The 21,175-nt window shown below is 48.6% G+C and overlaps 1 protein-coding gene across 3 annotated transcripts in view; it reads left to right on the forward strand.

Annotated features, from left to right (window-relative positions):
* LOC144149912 (medium-chain acyl-CoA ligase ACSF2, mitochondrial-like) overlaps window positions 1-21,175 on the forward strand; it is a 197,421-nt gene that overhangs the window by 88,926 nt on the left and 87,320 nt on the right. The window contains exon 1 of one of the 3 annotated variants that reach the window (XM_077681644.1): window positions 1,669-2,144. The exons of the other annotated variants lie outside the window; for them this stretch is intronic. Within the exon in view, the coding sequence (XP_077537770.1) occupies window positions 2,044-2,144 (101 nt within the window). The 5' untranslated portion in view covers window positions 1,669-2,043. Of the gene's footprint in view, window positions 1-1,668; window positions 2,145-21,175 lie in introns of those variants that run through there. 3 annotated transcript variants of the gene reach the window in all.

Genomic DNA, 21,175 nt, shown 5'->3' on the forward strand with positions numbered 1-21,175 from the left:
ACCAAATGAAATACCATCAAAGTTTTATCCAACATCACAGATGGTACAGAGCAGTAAAAAATGTCTTAACCCGCCGCGTTAGAACCAAAGCATTGAAAGTAACTTGAATATTCTCTGTAAATCTACAGGGTACCCCAGTGCTAACAGTTAATAGACATTATGAAGAGTCGTGTTTACATGAAAGTGAAACATAAGCAGCTATTTAAGAGCGAGTGAAGAAGACAGACACCCACGCTCGGAGTTCGCAATAGTGTCAAAACGGCAGGTTGAACCGCAGAATTATTTATTTGTGCAAGCCACCAATTTCGGAATCGTTGGTCTTTAGTCAGCGAGCTTTTGTTTGACGAAGCATCAGCGAAAGTCTACGGGTGCCCTTTGACAGGGGGAGCCGTGCTCCCCCATTTGTGCATTAGGGGGAGGCCGTCGCTCCCCCTGCACACCCGGTTCCGACACCCCTGGGCATGGCCGCCTCCTGGGGGATTGAAGCCGCCATTCGGCGGCTCGCATAGACACTAGAGCCAGTGTCCCCTCTAGCGTATATGAATATAAAACTTTATGCCCCGGCTCGACCGCACTCTCGAGTCGAGTCGAGTCCGGCCGTGGCCCCGAAGCCTTGCTATCTGCAGCGCCTCTCTCATAGATCGCGCTGACATGCAGTTCCGCGCCGTTGGGCCGCTCAGCCCTGCTTTGTTTAACTTTGGGATCACCTGTAATGTACAGTCGCGTGCGATTTGAAGGTAATCGCGCGAGCATCGACCGATAAAGGCGATCACACCCCCGCGCAGCCTCTTTCGGAGCGAGTGGGACCTAGTTTATGCATTCTCCTCTCTCTCGGACGCTGTTCCGTCAAGCAGTTATCACTCCCCACTCCACCCTTTCTGCTTTGTGGTGATCTTGTGGGGTTGCAATCACGTGTGCATTTTTTCTTGGTTATCGTGAGCAACGATAGCACCCATTATTATAAATGTGCACTATTTCCTGAGAATGTGTTTCTGCGCACCTTTTCGAGAACTGCTGTAAAATGCCACGAGTGGGACGTCGTTGCTGCGTGTGCGATAAAAAAAAAAAACAGGAAGGAGTTATTGATTTTGCTGCTGGAGTCATGGCTGCTGGAATAAACAGCGACCGAGGAAGAAAACAATGCGTAAACCAGGAACCAGAAAGAGTAAAACAAGCCGTGTGGGGGCGTTAGTCGGTCTCTGCTCGCGCGATTACCTTCAAATCGCACGCGACAGTACTGCGACGCAAACGGCGCAGAAAAACAATACGCGGAAACACGGCGCCCCTGATGTTTACTGGAACGGACGGGCAGTGTTCTCGAACGGGGCTACATCCTGGGCCACATTTTAAACAACGTGTCCACCGGCGATGTGTAAACTGTAAACGCTGTTTGTGTCTGTGTGCCGCGAACGGCGTTTTCAACGTGTATGCACGAATTAAAAACGATTGCTCCTACGGCATGTGTGAGGTTAAATAACAAGTGTTCGTTCCATTACAAGGTTCTAGTGTCTAAACCGCTGCGACAGGACTTCGGGCATTGCAACACCCGCACGTAACAGTAATAAATTCATGCCTGGCAAATGCCTGACAAGCATCCGGAGCGAAGGCGGGCGGCGTTTTGTAACGCCGTCTCGCCGTTCAACCTTGGCAGCAGTCCAGCGAGAGCGAGAGACGCTGCTTGACTGGCAGCCATGTGACCTTCGCTATCAACCGCTCCTGCTGCAGCGCGAGCGCACGGCACCGTAGCAAGTGTGTCGTTTTATCGGTCGTGTTTCCTAGACGGCGGCGAAGCACGTCGTCCCGAGGCGTGCACAAGGCATTGGCCGCGTCTGTTGCGCTGACAAGCCGTCGGATTTCACCGGGGCAGCTGCTGTTCTCCCTTGCGCTGCACATGTGAACCAGCCGGGTCGATTGTCAAGCTGCTTTAGGAGGTGTATTGGGCTAAGGCGCGGAATTCTTGCTGGTTGCATCCACAAACTGTGTCGACGCAACGGGTTGTGTTCAACACCATCGTTTTTACAAACGTGCGTTTTCTTAGACTGCATGGCGCTGCGAGTTTCAACTTCGCAACTTCGCGCCACCCAGCAGCTTCTCCGATGGGGACGGATTGCTCGGCGGATATGCCACCACCGCAAACTTCACAGGTAATGTGCAAGGTTGTAAACGGGCTAAGATCAAATAACATCATTAACTGTGCACGAATCGCTAGATGTTCCAGGTTTCTACATCCGCCTTCGCGCTTGCTTTTTTTTCCGTATGGGCGCTAACAAAGTCTGTGCTTTAAGCGCCGCAACAACGGCCGTATGACAGTTGCAAGTTGGGCGAGTTGGTACGTGTTCATACTTAATCACAGCGCAAAGGATGGGACAGACAGAAAGGACGGTACAGACTGTCCAGTGGTTGATCTTTCTGTCTGTCCCGTCCTTTGAGCTGTGATTAACAATGAATACGGCCGTATGATTCGGTGTGCCGAGATTGAAGCCTTCCAAACCGCTTCGCAGGCTCAATTTTTCCGAAGATGTAGAGAAGCAAAACGAAATTTTCAGGCTTCCGCACTATACGACTCTTTGTTCACTGTACAAATAAATTATAATCCGTAGCATTAAAAAAAATAAGGGGTAAGAAAAAGGACGTGTGCAGAGTTTACCATTACAAAAAACACTTAAAAAGAAACCTTGGCACAATTTAGCAAACGTTTTTTATTATAAGCTTCTGTGTTTGCTTGCCTTCCAAACAGGAATGCAACTTAAATATATCTCTAGCGTTTGTACGTTTCAGTCTGAGTAAAAATTGTATATTACATTCCATGTTATTTTACAAATCCACCCTTCGCCAATGTGTAACTGCAATAGACCTAAACATATTTTAGCGTGAATGCTGTGACCATGCATGACATTCCTGTCTGATTTTGATGTAGAGAATCTGCAAATGTCTGGGAACCAACATGTAGACAGAAGTTTGATTCATTACACGAGTGGGTAACCCAGTTACATGAGCACAAATGTTATCGCACCAGTCGTGGTCGCTCAGTGGCTAAGGCGTTGCGCTGCTGAGCACGAGGTCGCGGGTTCGATTCCCGGCTGTAGTGGCCGCTTTTCTGATGGAGGCAAAAAGCAAAAATGCCTGTGTGTACGAGATTTCGGCGCGCGTTAAAGATCCCCAGGTGGTCAAAATTAATCCGGAGCCCTCCACTACGGCGCGCCTCATCGCCTGCGTTGCGTCGGCGCGTTAAACCCCACAATCAATATGTTCCAAAATTATTCACGCATATCTACGTCAAAATGAAGAATTGTCGTGAGAAAAAAACGAGAAGATTATATTCTGATCAGGGTAACAAACGTGTCACTGGCAAAAAAGTATACGTATATACAGAGAGCCCGTTCTAGATAGTGCGAATTTTACTGCAAATTTGCAGCTGCAGCACCGCTTGTGCAGCAAAGCATTTTTTGTAGGTGTGGCAATAGACCGTCTTTGCCCAAGAACGGCGCGGCAGCAGTGAATTAGCAGTAAAATTCGCACCTTATCGACCAGGGGGAGGGGGGAAGACGAAGCCCAATGTAGCTAGCGCACTTGTTTGCGGTTGCGGCCCTGGTTGCATGGAGTACTGAATCAGCCAGGCCTTCGGTATCGCTCCAAAACTGGCATAGGTTGTTCTGAGCAGCGACTCTCCGTGGCGTAGCGCAGCCCGCGCTTGCTGAACACCAGCGTTGATGAAGTCCTTGCATAGGAGGTAGGCATGCCAGGAGGGAAATGGGCCATCAGTGGAGGGCGGATGCGCTCTTCAGACAGGATTCCAGCGTTCTTGACAAAATCCTAGGATGGGTTCCGGCCTAGGTGCTTGCTGGTCGCCATGCAGACCGCGTGGCAAAATTCGGAGACGGGAGATGAGGGATGGAGGGGGGGTTAAAAACCCGTAAGCCTTCCTTCCTCTCGTTGCACCCCTGGTAGGTATATAGCACTGGGTGAGCTGGTTTGCTGAGCAGGTAGGTATAGGCACCCTACAGCGACCAGAGGGTGACATGGAGGCCGCGATACCCAGAGCCACCGTCGGCAGTTATGGGCGACACTGGGTCGCTACCTGCAAGCCAGTACGCTCCTTGCTGGGCGCGCTCCTCTTTTTGCACACGAGATGCGCGACATCACTCGCCGCTTAGGTGTTTAAAACGAAATACGTGATAGTAAATTCTGCGCCACAGTGAAGGTGAATGAAGAAGGATTTATTCGGTTCACCTCGCGCATGGGAAATAAAATAAAGACCGTCTGGCCGTGATTCCCACAAGAGAAACGCTAGTGCATCCTGCCTGTTGTAAAAACTCGGTGAAGACCGGCATTGTTTACTCAAAAAGAAGGCGTAGTTGATATTTTTTAAATCTACCAAAGAGGAGGTTTGTTTGCAATAATGTTGCGCGATGCTTCCGTAGGGCATTCCATCCATGTGAGTGAACGTGCGACTGCAGATCTACTAACTAGATCATAGAGGTGTTACACATCGGTCGTTGATACAAATGTGATGCTCCATGCACGTAGCAGTAGAAAATTCGCATTTGTTTGCGTCTAGTGGGAGTGCTGACGTTAAAAGGTGGGATGTACGGTGGAATAAAAAGTCTGGGGGACTTTCCAGTCCTCGAGACTTGACATACATCCCAATGCCGATGTTAAAGCCCCGACTTCAAATGTAACATCAGCATTATAATACGGGGGGGCACCAGGCTCGACGTGTTATCTGGTTTTCATGTATGGTCGTTCCATTATGCAGGAGCAATATAAGACAGAAAACTATCCTCTTTCCAGCCTTATGGATAGGGAAAATAAATGGCTTTCGGTCTATGTTGCACCCTTCCCAAAGAAAAAAGAAACTCTTCAAGAGAAGGCTACCACAAGAATTTTATTGGGTGATGGGGTGGGAAAAGGAGTAAGCACAACGACTAATATCCAAATCGGAATAAATTACAGAAGGCTCATATTCGGTTATTTTTTTCTTTCTACTCTGACGGGCCCGTCGTGAGACCTATTGTCGCGAAGCCGAGGGCTCTTGATGTTGTTCGTTCGTTTTTTGCGTTCTGTGCCCGCAGCCAGGGCTCTTCCTCCAAAGTGTTGTGTGTAAAAGCGGTTCGGACGCGGCGATGCCTTGGCCCCCTTTTTTTTTCTAAGCGCATGCGAAGTTTGTGTCTGCGCGCTGACCGACTGAGAGAGAGAGAGAGAAACCGAGCGTCGCGGCTGTTGGGGGAAGCGAACCATCGCCTCGGCTTCTGTTACCGTGCGCACTGGCGTCTCCGACACCCCCGTTGCGCGCCTACGCGGGCCGCTATGTTCTCCGACCCTCGGTCGCGTTCAAACGGCCGCCTGTCTTTTCTCCTTTTCGAGTTGGTATACCTTTACTTTATTCTCACCAGTAATTCTTTTGCCAGAAACGGGCGCCTTCGAGTTTGAACTTTGTGTCTTCTGTGTGTGATTTTTTCCATTTCACTTTGGCGGGGACATGTCTGATTGGAGCTAAGAAGCGTCTCCTCGATTGGCTGCAGAAAGCCTTTTTCCACGCAGTCCGCACACGCTAGGATGCGCTTTTTCCCCCAATACGTCCCCCACCGGACAGCTTGAAGCAAATATAGCGCGGCCCCTCTGGCTATTGAGCCGAGCGCGAGAGGGCGGCCTGCACCAGCTCACTTCAGAAACTCTGCCGCCCGTCGTCGTGCCCTCCCGCCGGGAGCCCTTCGCCCGCCAGCTATGTCCCGCTAAGTACCCTTACTCTTTTGACTGTCTTTTTCATCTATGTAATAAGTGTAATTGTTTCAAGTTCGTATGTGCTAAATGTCACCAATGTCATCAGTAAAGTAAACAAGTTAACCTTTAAAACCTCTTCAACGTTTCGACTTCTTCACTGCAATCTTCATGCTACAGTAGCGGCAGTATGTGACCAAAATACTCCGTTACACTATGTTGGAAAATGTTGTAGCGCTTTCATTATTGGTAACACCTTTGAAGCAAAAGTCGCGGGAAAAACATTTTGTTCCCTGAGGAGATCGCTCACTGGTCCGGTTGTGACCGCAATCACAGCGGATGGGATAAAGTTTGTCTTCCTCTACCTTATCCACCTGTGCGAAAATTTCTTCCTGCGTTTCCCCATTTTATTGCCGCACGTCTTATGTTTGTAGCTTTTCAGTGGCTTAGAAAACAATTTCATATTTTCTGTTGCAAGAAGAGCAGACGATTTTATGCTATTCAATAGCTGACGGAACACTTTGGAACTACAACGCCTTAAGTGTCGGCCCCATACGTCGTTACAAATATTTAATACAACGATCTAAGCACAAGAAATATTGCATGAAGCAGAGTAGAACCACTTTCTGAAAAATTACGCTGTTATGACCTTGTTTGGGGGTCTTTGTCGTCAAAACATTTAATGCGCTATATATTATGTGTATTTTGCGCCTGCTAACCATTACGCAATCACAGAGTTTCTTAGTAAGTATACTAGAGAGGAAACTGCGCCTCGTAAGCCATGTCGTCGTGGGGGTTCATGGGAAGACATCCTTTTTGGCTTGTGCTTGGCATGACAACTGGATTATTAAGCGGTTTTTGGAATTTGCTTTCTTCACTATGCATTCACACGTTTACGAGCTACAAGGAAGCCGAAATCGTCCCTGTTCTGTGGTAGCCGTGTCCTGTGAAACAGCAGGCAGTGCGTGATCGCACCTGATGTTGGTCATGCCGCACTCGAAGGACGCATGACTGAGCGGGTAATATGCCGCCGCGAAATTTGTAGCCGACTAAAATAAGAAACAAAACGTACTTCGACGAAGACAAGATACGGGCCCTTGTATGCGTCCTATCTTGTCATCGTCCGCGACTGTTTAACGCCACGTTTTCATTTTCCTTGTTATACTAGCTGGTGGTCGCGGTGCACCTGTTCACCATGAAGGCAACGTTTTCATAGGCACGCTCAAAAAGCTTTCGAAACTCTTCAAACAACTTCCTTTTTGAAATAATGGTAAAATTAATAAGATTTCATTCTCTAATGATTTACCCCCAAATAATAACATTGTTTGTAACTACAACCTTGGCCTGTGGAATAGCAGGCACAACCGTTCCGGCAAAAATACGCTTTACTTCTTTTTTTCTTAGTTTTAAAACAGCCGGTTTTTATTTTTCACTTTCATAATTGCACACTATTCTTCGCGTTTTTGTGGCACTTTGTTTAAATTTGCGGTCACTAACGCGTTTCAATCCAAGTGAATGATGAAACCAAGGCGAGCGCGATGTATAATGGCGGCCCATGACGACACAGACGACCTTGATGTGAGCCGCGTAGACGGTAGCGCCAGATTCCTCTCTAGTGTATACTGTAAGAAACTATATGCCCGCAATACGCTGCCCGTACATAAGAGCAGCATGTAATCCGCTCCCTTACTGTAGCCTTTTTAGGATGCAGAACCCATGGCGTTATATCTAAAACAAAAGCAGGAGAAAAATCCGCGGGAGAAATCAAAGCCTTCGACACGATCGCCACAGCTGTGTAAACCTACGCTCTCGACAGCCACGCGACAGCATTCCATCAGCGCCCCGTTTCATTTAAAGGCTTCCCGCTACTATATAACATTTCTGCATGACTTCGTTGCAATATGTAGCAGGTATGCGCGCCAATGAGGTAATGACAACCGCCTTCGCGAAGGCACGTCCACGGATGCTTAAGGCGATCGGCACGACGGGACCGACCCAGAGTGGCGCGGGTCTGCCGCGACTGGCGCTGCGCTCGCTATGAAGGGAGAGGTAACAAAGCCAGTATTCATTCATACAGACCGCTCACTAACAGTAACGTCAGTGGTGTATAGATCCGTAATACAGGCGATAAAATCAGAAATTCAAGCATAGATGGAAGCAAACGAAATCCTTGGGGAACTGCAGAATGGATTTAGACAAGACAGGCGTTTGGATGATAATTTGTTCGTGATAACACCGTGCATTGAAATTTGGAAAGAGCAGAATAGACCATTATGGATTATGTTCTCGGACATTAAAGGCGCATATGACAACGTAAACAGAGAACTGCTGTGGAGAATGCTGAAACTACAGGGATTACATGACGAGTTAATACAGTTTCTTTTAGCACTTTATAAATAAAACAGAGTGGTATTCACATGGGAAGGGCAGAAATGTCCACAGCAGATCAACACCCATCGGGGACTGAAACAGGGATGCCCTTTAAGCCCAATACTGTTTATGCTTTACATGGCAAGATTAGAAACGAAACTGAAAGAAAGTGAAGTAGGATTCAGCCTAACCCATATGTTGCAAGGCGAAGTGGTACAAGAGCGCATTCTTAAAATGTTATACGCAGACGACGTTTTTGTTTTAGCTGACAACCAGAGTGATACGGAACGGCTCATAAATGTGAATGGTCAGGAAGCCACTGACCTCGGGTTAAATTCTACCGCAGGAAAATCGGGAATAATGGTTTTAAATGACACTAGCACTACGCAGTGTCAATCCAGCATATCGAATTACGCAGAGTGAAGGAATATAAATATTTGGAGTGTAGATAAACGAAGGAGATAACTACTTAAGAACTCACGAGGAGAAACCTAAGGGTAAGGAAAAACTAAACGTAGCTATATGAAGCATAGAGCTCTGTGGGGCGTAACAAATATGAAGTAGTGAGAGGAGTGTGGAAGGGGGTAGTGGTTCCGCGTCTCACATTTGCGAATGCAGCCCTATGCCTAAAATCAGACGCTCTAGCAGGCCTTGAAGTGAACCAGAGAACGGTAGGTCATTTCGCATTAGAACCGCATGGAAAAACAACAAACGAAGCAATGCAGGGAGATATGAACTGGGTGTCGTTTGAAGTTCGACAAGCGCAGAGTAAAATATGTTTTGAGATTAGGCTGAGAGCATTGGATCAACGTAGGTGGACAGCTAAAGTTTTTAGGTACCTACACATGAAATTGTGGACACGCAGTGGCTAAGGAAGGCTATAAGTCTAGCGATGAAATACGGAAAGAACAGTGGAGAATCCAAGACAGCCAAGATAAACCAAAAAAATTCCTCCGCACCTCCCCGAAGTGAATCGTGCAGAAATGCGAATGCATTGGGTGCACCGATGAGTGTGTTGCGAGTAATGGCGTAATTAATGACGAGAGTGTGAACGTAATCATTTATTCATCAGCACCTGTTTGTGTTATCGTTGTACCTGACGGCCACAATCACTGCCTTGTGATCGCTAAAGTGCACGGTCAAAGGGTCTTTGAGAAGCATACGCGCGTCACAGTTTCGCGTAAAGACCAGATCAATGCAACTCCCGTGAATGGTAGTGGGGCACGTGTCGAAGCCGGCAGAGAGATAATGCATAGAGTGCCTGGTCTGCATGTACTCGCCCAGCCACTCGCCACTCTTCTTGCGCACGTCAACGTTGAAGTCGCCAACCAAGACTATGGGGTCAGAGGGTTTGGAGCGCACGCGCACACTTTCCATAGCCGCGTCCAGCTGCGCGGCAACGGCGTCTCGAGCTCCCGACTAAGAAATGCATTGGCATTTACGACGACGACGACGACGACGACGAAGGCAGAACTACGAAGCGCGCGCTCATGTGGTGCGCTCGCGCTGGAGGAATGCAGGCGCACGCCGGCCAACGGAGCAAGACAACCCCCGGCTAATAAATGCATTCGCATTTAAAACGAGGCAAGGCAAATAGGAACGAATAAATGGAGAGACAAAATAGAAGCTAAAACTTTGTTAGAGATGTACAGGGCTGAGAAATTAGACATCAGAAAGGAAAATTTTTGCGATAATTCCATACGCAGTGCTTTGCTGTTTGAAGCACGTTGCTGGCAGACTAAGAGCTTTTATGGGAAGTATTCACAAAGTGATTGGGTATGCATGGGCTGCAGTAAAGAAACAAACTATGCAGCACATAGCGCTAGAATGCGAGGGCATCCGTCCAAATCTAGAGGGAAATAATCGACTTCTAGAAGCCGTAGTATTTAAGGGTAGCATAGAGGAAGTTAAATTCAAGGCTGTCGAGGTGACGAAAACGAGATTAGAATGCCGGTGGACGAAAAGCAGAGATGGGAATATTGCCTAGGACAGCTACCACCTGTAACAGAAAAAATGGGTATTTTGTGCCTAATGGTACGAAACATACGTTTATTAGTTTATTTTTAGTTTAATTGGTAAGATGACGCGTCATCACTCCGCTAAAAAAGGGATACCACTATCAATCATCACCAAACTTAACTGTCCGTAGCCTTTACAAACCTGGCTTCTTAGCGCGTTGTTTAAGCCCTGCAACCGCGTGATCTGACGGCACGGCGTAATATAGTAATAACAGAAATCTACATCTAAAAAGTGAGTATGAAGCAAGAAGCAGCAAAAAAAAAAAACGTTTGATAAACGCAAGCAGCGTAAAAGTCGCTCGGAGGGGGACAGATATTGCAACCTTTGGTGACTTCTGTGCTGAGCAAGAATGTAGGGTGTGTAAAAGATAAAAACGCACACGTGTTTTAACTTGCCCAAAGGCAAGTTAAAAAGTGCGCGCAGGCACACCTACCCATGCTCGGGTTTTAAGAACTCGAAATAACTGATTTGATTGTCAAAATTTCGCCAACGTAGACTTCGGGTACGCAATAGAGTTTCATACTAATATATACAAGTGGGAAATCTGTCGGTGCAGTCGCGGACCGCCGTAGGCGGCGCCACTGCCGCTAGCGATGTTTCTCGCCTACGTGGCTTTTTTTTTGTCTCGAAGCCAAAATCAACAAAAAAGGGCAATATTTTTCTCTCGTTCATCCGTCATAAAGCTTCTACATAATCATGACAACTTAATCTCTTTGGAAGTTCAATTTTAGAATAACAAAACAAATTTCATGAACCCTCTACAGTAACATTATTGCCTTTTTTGCAGCCAGAGCCAACTTTTCAGCCTGTTCATGAGACATTCCAAGGACAAGTGGAACGTGCCTGCCCTGTACATGAGGGAACGCTTGCCGAAGCGCGGCTCCCCTAGATAGTGGCGCCAGATTTCCCTCTAGGATGTATTAGTATAAAACTCTGTGGGTACTAAACACAGATGACATGAAACTTTTACCGCTGGCTGGGAAAAGCAGATAGCTTATGGGCGCGTGCAGTAGGTACTACGCAAGCTCACCACAGGTGTGCTGTACAGGTGTTTATTTACTAAGTTGGTGGCAATCGCGCAATGGATGCAGGAAAATCGGAGACATCATAGAAATATCGTAAAAGACACCATACATACAGTAGCTTTACGTCTATCGTTGTTTGGCTACGACAACAGACTTCGTTGTGAACGTGGGTTGACTTTTAATGATCGTGGCAGTGTTTTCGGCTTTGCCAGTTACCCCGTCAGTCTTTCGAATGCCCGGGGGATGGCGCCGACGTGGAGCTTCAATTTCTCGTTCTGGAGAGACACAGATTGGGCGCATATCATCAGCCTATCCGCAATGTTAACACAATAATAACGTAATAGCACCGCAATAATAACAAAATCACATAACAATAATAACCTTTTAGAAGTTTATTTAGGGAAGAAAGGCGTGTTAAGGACATATTAGTAGAAATTAAGAAGAAGCAATAGGTGTAGGCAGGGCATATAATGCGAACGCAAGATAACCCTTGGTCATTAAGGATAGCAGAGTGGATCCCTAGAGAAGGCAAGGGTGGCAGGGGGCGGCAGGAAGTTAAATGGGCAGAGAAGATCAAGAAGCTTGATGGCATAAACTCGTGGGAGTTAGCACAGGACCGTGACAATCGTAGATCCGGCAAAAGGCATCTGCCCTGCACTGGGCGTCCAAAGGCTGATGATGATGATGACGAATATCGCTATAGAAAACGAAAGTGGCCACCTCCTGTCGTGGAATGGTGCACTTCCACTGTCGCTGTGGAAGCCGACCAGCGAAGCTTTTTCCTATATACATTGCAGTCCTCTCTTAAAGGGAACCAGCGAGACCGTGGCTGCAACGCGCCGCGAAGAATTTTGAATAAGTGGTGAGGAGTCGCCACTCCGCAACGGGCTGGCCTCTGTAGCATCCACCATGTTACCGCACAATTCGCGCCAACAACGCCAAATCCGCCCCTAGTGGCACATGTCTGAAAAACCATGGAGGACATTTTTTTTCTTCCATGTTAAAAATGTATCAATCGTCAGTGGCAACGAGTGGCGAGGGAGAAGGGAGCTTGGTGACGTCGCGGGCACTGCTGACGTCATTTTTCCGCGGCAGCCGGGGCGGGCCGCAGCAACGTTTACGCTGGAGCGCAGCGTGCCGGCCGCCGCACCTGGAGCTCGCCCAACTTTTACGCCTGCAGCCGGTCGCTGCCTCCTGGGCCGCTCGGGAATGGCCGCAGGCGCGAAAGTTGGGCGAGCGGTATGGCCGCCGCCAGTTCTTTGGTATGTGTATAGTGCCTGGAATATACTGGCTAGTGCATGGAGGAAAAAATATTAGAAGACGGCATGACGTCACGCAGCTAGCATTCGCAAGCCCACCTCCGTTGAAGCCGCTCCCTCCGCCGTTTCCCTATGTCAAGCCGCCGGAGTCGGACCAGCACGTGACCTCCATGGTCGGCTGCGCCGGCCAACGTTTATGGATACTTAAAAACGTTGGCGCCGGCGGCGGTCTCCGACTCCACCGCATCCCTCGTGTTTGTTTGGCGGCAGCTTTTCCCCGTCCTTCCTGTATTCGACTGCTCGGCGATCTCATGCCCGCGTGCGTGCGGGCGGGAGTTCCGCGTACGTGCGAAAGACCAAAGCTGTGGAAAAAAAAAAAAAAACATCATATAGACCGTTCCATCGGGCGAGGGGGAAACGTACTCTCGCACGCAGCGGTCGCGGGGCGCGGGACGCCTTTCCCCCTCTCTGGAGAGTGCGCGCCGATCAAGGCGGGTTTGGCGCGGCTGCTTCTTTGCCTTGACTACGCTCTGTACGCATCGCGCGTGCGGATTTACCCCTACTTTACGCATGATTTTATTGAAATTGCAATAAATGAGCCAGTCTAGGATCTTTTGAGTTGCTTGTGTGCTTTAACACGCGAGATTTAAGGCAATTTCGTTCTGCTGAGCTCTTTCTGTACACCTACTTTGGAGTAGTTGCAGCAAATTCTTCTTCCTTCTTTCAAACCTAAATATCTCACTAAAACTTGCCTCTGCCGGAGGTGGTATTAGTAACATCTCCACCATTGCTGCGGGTACATTGCGGTAAACGCAGCTCCACGTTTTGCGTGGGCTGGCCTTGCATGGCGATTTTCACAGTGACACCTCCCTAGGTTGTCCCTTTACCCGGAAAATCTGACGGGAAGGGTGAAGGGGGCTACTGAAGAGGATTCTACCTCCTTTCTTCTCCCATCCCTGATTCGGGCAAAATAAAGTTGTTCATTCACTCACTCCAGCCAAGAGTTCAGTCTGTCACCCAAATGTAATGTCTCTGTCAGCTACATCTAACTAAGCAACGCAAAAGCGAACGCTTATCTGGTTGCCTAGCGGCGGACGCTTAATATGTCCTTATATGCGCTCTCCAGGAGCTGTGTCGTTTATTTTATTTATGTTGTGCATTAGATGCATGGCTAAATTGTTCTATAGAGCAGCTCAAAATTCTAGAGAAAGGAAGTTTTGTTTATAGTTAGCGGCAGTGCTGGCTGAGGGTAAGGTGTTCATATATCGATAAGATGTAATACAAACTGTTTAATGTGCCAAATACTTGCAAAAGCTCACCCAAAACTACCTGTATTAACCCCTGCAGGGATATGAAGCCTGAAGTCTGTTACACTGACACGCGCTTCTGCTTGTTGCCCATGGTCGCCGAGCGAATAACGGTTAGATCGTTTTAACAAACAGCAGTTTTTGGAGTAAAGCGATGAAAATACCCGCTATACGCTATCACGGACACACATACGCAAACAAAAAAAATGTGTCGAAGTATTGCAAACATATGTTCGACACGGAATCGTTTACCCACCATGGACCACGCTACCTCGAGGCGAATTTCAGCTCCCCCGCGGCCCAACAAGCCACCAATTTGAGCCAGATCGCTTGAACTGGTCCTACGCAACAACTTTCCTATTTAAATTATATTACGGGAATGAACGTAAAACGCCCTACAACGCAAATTTCACCGAGCCGCCGTTGTCGCCCATGCGCCGCGGAGCAAACGCCCAAGCCAGAAAATCGGCCAGCTACGAGAGGGCGCTGAGCACGAAAGATTGCGGCGCCCTGGTTGGAATGGTCTATACGGAGCGTGCCTTAAATATTTCTAGAGACCATAGTGCCACCGCTATCGCTCCGCCGCGGTTTTCCGTGTTGGTACGTTTGGTTCGCCGGCTGCGGTGGCTCATTTATTGCTATCGCGCTCTATATTGTGGATGTCTGGTTCTGGGTGTGCGCACCTTCTTTGCCTCCAGTAATTATTTGTTGATTGTAGGGTTTATTAGCTTGCCGACGCAACGCAGGCGATGAGGCACGCCGTAGTGGAGGGCTGGGGATTTACTTTTGACCACCTGGGGATCTTTATCGTGCGCCGAAATGTCACACACACGGGCGTTTTTGTTTCTCGCCTCCATCAGATAGCGACCGCGTGGCCGGGAATCGTACGCGCGTCCTCGTCTTTGCCTAAGTGTTTTACTTTTATGCTGATGCCTTTGTCATCTGTTTATTGAATGCGTGTGTGCCAACTTCAGCTCCAATTATGGCAAGCGTAAAGAAGCGGCGAAAGGAAAGCAAGTGTTTTGTTCCGCTGTGCACTAGCGGGTACCGTTCCAACAGGGAATATGTGTCGCTCTTTGAAACATCGACTGACCCTTGTGGGGGTCCTGGCGCCCGAGCCATTGCGCGATCGCTAGGCTTCTGTCATTGCGCGGCTCTTTTCCCCCTCTCTCCTTCGAGTTGCCGGCTCGTCTCGGCGCCACTGTGTAGAGCCGAGCCGTCTTCTAAAACTCCTGCAACCGTTGCGGCGATAAAACACTGTCACGCAGCGGGGGCTCCGCCCTGGTGTTGGAGCTAACCTCACCTCATTGGCCTGTTTGAACAATTCCCGAACACCACCCTCGCCGGGACGCGAACGCGCGCCCTGCGCGGGGGCCCGTTCGGGGAGACGCTCAGGAGGACAGCCGAAGGTGCGTAACTATTTCCTCACCGCCCGGTCGCAGCTCTTTTGCGCCGGCTCTAAGCCCGCTAGCCCTTCCGGCTGCCGGCCCGTGCCTTCGGTTGATCCTCAGTCCGTTCACTCACATACTAGCCGTACCTCACACTCGACGATCGCGCCGTGCGGTACGCGCCTGGGAACGGAAGGACAGTGTCTTTCTATTGCGAGCCCATCGTCCAGCACCCCAGATTTTGCCCTTATTGCTGAGCCCACCGGTTCAGCGCGCCGAGGGCGCGCACTCTTGCGCGTGGCGCCAGATCGCCTATCGCCCCTTTTCACCCACGGGGATGTTGAGATGCAACTTAAGGGGTTGGCGCGAATAAACGCCTTCTGATATACTACACTGGGCTTATTCCTTTGTCGCCCCCTACTCCACCTGCCCAACAGAGGCGGTGTTGAGCTGGCGCGACGGCGTCTCAGTTCCGTGAGCGTTCTGAAATAGCTCGAACCCGCGGTGGCTCCTCGCAATGTGCATGAGTGCATGCTTTATGCAATGCTAGGGTGGTGCATATTGTGAGGTAGAGACCACACCCTTCACGGTTGTCAGAGTTGGAGAAGCGGATCAATGCAGCGGAGAGGAAGTTGACGCCAAATGCGGTAGTACGTCAAAAGCACTTTGATGATAATTGCATTGAGCGTTCCTTCAAGATAACAGTGAACGGCGTTGTGAACGAGATCCCTCGCGACAAACTCCGGTTCAAGCCGGATGCTGTCCCCATACAGTATTCGAGAGATACCCGGTGCACGTCATACCGGAGGTCGTATCGAAAAGAAAGGTCAGAGACCTTTGTAAGCAGGAGCCGACCCCAGACGCTGGACGAGGAGGCGAAAAAACATGGCCGCACCTGAAGAAAACCACCGAAGCTTCGATCTTACCGAACCCTTAGGAGAAAATCAGGCAGCACCACAATTAGAAGACGCGCGTAAAAAAAATGGCCGCGTATCTGCTCCTTTTGTCGCAAATGTCGTCAAAAGACAATAGTCTTTGTAGACATTTGCCAAGGAAATGCCCCCCTTCGCTTTCCCGCTCACCTCTCATGCTGTTGCTGTTCCGTCTAGCTCGTCCTAAGGTAATTACACTAAAGGTTTGCTCAAGGCGATTTGAATTTACCGTGTTCCACTGCTACAGGCGGGATTCCTCGATGCCAGCGCTGCAGTACGGCGGAGACGCACGTGAATCGAAGCGGCCGACTTCAAGGTTTATAAACTGCGTTGCCGTGCGCGACGTGCGTTCCAAGCAGAACGTGAAACCTAGCTAGTGAAACCTTTCTTTTCTGTTGCCGCGTGATTTCTCATATGCCGTCAGGGGGTGGCACAGGCAAAAGCAGGCGGTACGCGTTGTTCTGCAGTAGATGTAGAATATGATTTGCTATCGAAAAGCAAGCATCCAGGAATATTTTAATAAAGGAACACTGTAAATATCCCATGTGTAGTAATTTCCTGTGCTATATTTACGTAATGTCTTGTTCTTGTCAAGAAAGTTGACAAGTATAAACATATTCACCGGCTTGGACATCTACAATTGGCTGTGAGTATATACGCCTCGAGTGCGGCCTGTAGGGGCGCCACTCAAATCCCCCTAGTGGCCCGTTTCGAAAGCAGCCGCGGGAGTCTCTGGCCCGCTCCCCACTGTTACCGCTGCTTTCAGAGCCCGTTTACAACTGAGATTTACCATTTGTAGGCGTTGGAAATACATATTTATGTGGAGAAGTCACTCTGTTCGCAAATGTGGCACATTTACGAGAGAGTAAATGTGTGTGACGCGGTCATAGTCTGGTACATTCGGTCTGTACAAGCGCCAGATGTGCGTCACAAGTCGGCGTCGCGAAACCGGGATATGCACATGGAGATGATTATGATTCCACTGCCCTGAAATTTACTAACAGTGTCTCTGTAAGCATACTTTCCTCAAATGGTGATCTTATGGCTATACACTACGACGTAAATCAGTTTTGTGCGCTTATATAACATAACGGAGCATTCATACGTGACAGCACGCCAGTTGTGCTTGCCAATATCATACCTCAGATATTGATCACTACCGTGGATATAAATTTCATGAACGTTCTACGAAATAAGTGGGATGGATAATCCAAAATTATACCCGGGATCAGCGCACGACAAAGAAGAAATTAATGCCGGGGCATATTGTCGTGAGCTGAGCGTACACAAACATTCATGTATGCTATATATATCATCCGCGAGCAGCGCGGAGAAGAGCATCTAGAGTAATGCGCATCTGCAACTAAACGTTTCTTTGAAGCATAGTCATACGACGCAGGAAGCCTGCAGAATGTAGCACAAACTTAAATCAGAGGGCCTTATCAGATATCCCACTCTTCTAACGGCACCGTTTATCAGTTGTGACCTTGTATACTTAAAAAAAAAGCGTCCGGCGAGTGATCAGCTGTTCGTTGAAGTCTAAAAACTATAGCAAGGTCAACGCGTAGCCTGTGTGTGTGATTACCAAAACGTTCATTCCTTGATTTCGCTCCACATTCGTACACAACGATAGGTAAGCGTCCCGCTCCCCCACCTGCCCCACCTCCCCATGTCTCGCGACATAGCAGTGCATTTCGCACACTAGTTGGTCTCGTGAGTCCTACCCAGCTGAAGATTAGAAGAAGGTCTTTAGCATTTCGGAAGCTGCACTAAGATTTTCATTCCCTCACGAGCTGTTGTGTTTCTTCCGGACTGGGCAGGCCATTTATTTTTCCGTGGTTTCATTAACTCTCCTTGGTCTTTGCTATCAGGTGGGGTTGTGCACATATTTAACGACCCACAGACTTGAAATATACTGAACATGTTTTCGTGACCTGTCTTTCTATAAAAGGCACAAGTTATTGTCAGGTATTAGGTAATAACATGCCCCAATCATATTTTTTACGACACATTTATTCGAAACGAGGCCGCATTCGTTGTCCGCGCTGCAAAACGAAACATACCTTTCACTGTACGGGCCAGTATCAGGTCTGAAAGAGGCGGCAAAAGAATTCACTTGTGCCGCACGTATTAGGAGGTGAATGCGATGGTATGATGCTGCTGTCGCTGACGCCCGTAACAGCGGCCAAGAAGGGCGCAGGACCGCGTTCCTGGATAGCTATTGCTGGCGTTTGAGCACCCTACCAAGACGCAGCGGCTTTTGAAGTGCCTTAAACGTAATATTTACTTACAGACGCCACCATGATCAGCTTTTCAGGGCGCGGAAGGGCAAAAAGAAGCGAAAGAGAACCAAAACATTGCATGAGCCCCTATCAGCCGCGCAGCGCGAATCCCGTCAACGCCGCGGAGAAGCGGCGGCAGGTGGCGCAGCGATCGCAAAGCTCGAGGCGTATAGGACTATTGTGCTGTAAGCATTTTACTTTGGCCGGGTCGCTGAATCGAGTTACAGACAGAGAGACGGACAGACAGACAGACAGACAAACAGACCAAAATTTCTGGTTTTAAGTAGCCCAAGAAAGACTATCGTTTTTAAAAAACGGCGTTGGTGAGCAGTTGCGCAGCCGTCGGGAGGGACAGAAGCATGGACTGCGTAGAAACAAAGAAACGCTGAGGGAAAGGGAAAGGAATGCTACGCCGCAGCACCCTGCCGCTAGGATCGCCCCAAGTTTCGAAACCGATACTAGCCAAAGCTACCGACCAGTGACTCCGCCGATAAGGTGCAATAATCGGAGGAGGCAGTCTGCACATGGGAAATCACCGCATGAGCCCAGAGCAGCCGCGTGTCGTCTGCTACAGCCCGCCGCCTGGCCGGTCAGCTTTTTCGAGATGGGAAATCCAGCACTGGAAGGATGGGATAAAAATAAGAAGAGAATGAATTTTCCGTTTTCTCTGCAAAAATCAGCGCACTCTCTTGCAGCCCGTATTTTTAATAAATACAGCTAGACTCTTTTCGTACACTATTGGCCAGCTTCGTATTTTGTGCGTTGCCCCTTTTGTTACATTCGCCTGGGCTAAGCCATGTTGTGGAAAGCAGCTTGATATGGCTGTTGCACATACCGCTAAGGATATTTGACCACGCATTTTTTATATATTTTCTCGCCTTCCTACACAGCTGCGAAAATCGTCGCAGTCAGTCAACATAGCCAGAAATAAATACGGCGGACTGATCCAAGCTCGGGAATTGTAAGAACCGCTGTTAACGTCCAAAGAAATTGATGTTGAAGCAGTTCCAAACTCAAGTACTTGGGCAATATTTGCGCAAGATTGGCCCGTTGTAGCAATCGATACAGCTTCAAAGAGCATTTCCGCACACGGGCTTGCTGCCTCGTACGCTATAACTCCAGCACGCTGTAACTCCATATAACTCCGTACGCTCTAACTCCATTCTTACAGGTTATTGTTGGTGCTCTCGCACTTTCAACAAGAAAACAAACAATATTTGCGCGAAGAGGGGTCGAGCAGATGAATTATACAGAGCAGATATATAGCATTGTCACTTGGTGGAAATAAAACATATATATCTAAGTTTTCCTTAGAACCTCTAACCCTTTCAAGCTACTTTCAAAACAATGGCTTAGTTCAGGCGAACGGGACCAAAGGGGCAATGCTTAAACTACGGTGGTGGCCAAGAGTGGACGAGAAGGGTATTTGAAGTAGAGTGAAAACTCGATGTAACGATGTTGATGGGACAAGCGAATTATTTCCTTAAATCGAGAACTTCGGTAAATAGAGTTAAGCATATCTTTGTTTCTTAATTCGGTACACTGCATTATATAATGTAGCGCGTGCAGCAAGCTTATGCGTCATCGTATTTGCGAAGCGTAAATGCTGTTGGAAATGCGGCGTTCGCGTATGAAAACAGACCACAATTTTTTTTACGTGAACAAGAAAAGCCTCCTGGGGACTACAGTTCTATTTTCCACTGAAGAAGTCGGTGGTCTCTGGCTGCATGAGCTTTGCAAGCAACGGCCGTACGGATGTGCCGTAAGTTTGTAGTGCGTTCAGTGCGTTGTTGTATCCTCGTGCATTCCGGCAAATATCCGCAGCAAATCAAGGACATCCCTCACCTGAACCGGTGTCGCCACGAGAGCTTTTCTATATTGGGCTTCTTCGTCAGCGTCTTCAGCCGCAACTTCTTGCAAGCTTCCTACACACCGAAAGATCTCCGCAATCCAAAACTTCCCAAGTGGCCATGTTTGCGACGGAGCTCTCGTAGTCGGTGAAACTTATCCCGACGGGCACTTCGTCCCCTAAAAAAAATATGCTGTAGCGAAAAGGGAAAGTCGTTCTTGAGGTTTCATTTGGGCCGGTTCAGAGTGAAGCCAAGCAGTTCGCAGTGATCCAAGCGCATCATTCTGAGCCCCCTCACGAGCCTGCTGCTGTTGCGGTGCGTGCGAACGTGCGTTTCATTGTCTGAACCTTTCATCATCAGTAGTATTCATGTTGGCCGCAAAGTAGGAATGCATAACAGGTGCCCCAGGCATCTTCACGCTGGTGCACGGGACTCAGCAGGCCCCACGTCTCACAGGCACGTTCCAATATTTAGACCTGCGCTTGCTTGATTGCGGACACCACATGAGTAGCAATGCTATTGGAGGTGAGTGCGACCACGGGCGGCGCTGCGAAGGGCGCCTCCGTGACGCCGTCATAGGGATTCTCGCATTTGTCGTCTGCTTCACTCGGGATCACTCTCCCTGCTGTTTCTATGCGCTTGTTTGACATCTGTTGCTTGTCCGCAACACATTGTGCGTGTGCGTAACTTTTCATCATAATAATAAACTTAAAATCACCTACGCTAGCTCAAGGCGTGATTTAACGTACAGTTTTCGATACCTCTACGGAAGAAACATTGCCGGCGTCGCCCTATTCTTTGCGAATCCGGTCTTGTGCGCAGCGTGAAGAGTCGTAGCTAGGCGTGTGCTTCTGTTGTAACCAATATATCGAACAAAGAGAACAGCCAGCTGCCAGTAGCCGAGAACAGCTTAAATTCAAGACCAAAACAAATTCCAGAATTCGCGGCTCTCGGCTTTGGCAGAACGCATTACGATTCCCGGTAATCGCATGTAAGGTAAATCAGTTTTTGCAAACTTTACGAAG

This window comes from Haemaphysalis longicornis, unplaced genomic scaffold (assembly GCF_048455015.1).
Source record: "Haemaphysalis longicornis isolate Haplotype H1 unplaced genomic scaffold, Haemaphysalis longicornis Haplotype H1 scaffold_8, whole genome shotgun sequence".
NCBI lineage: Eukaryota > Metazoa > Arthropoda > Arachnida > Ixodida > Ixodidae > Haemaphysalis > Haemaphysalis longicornis.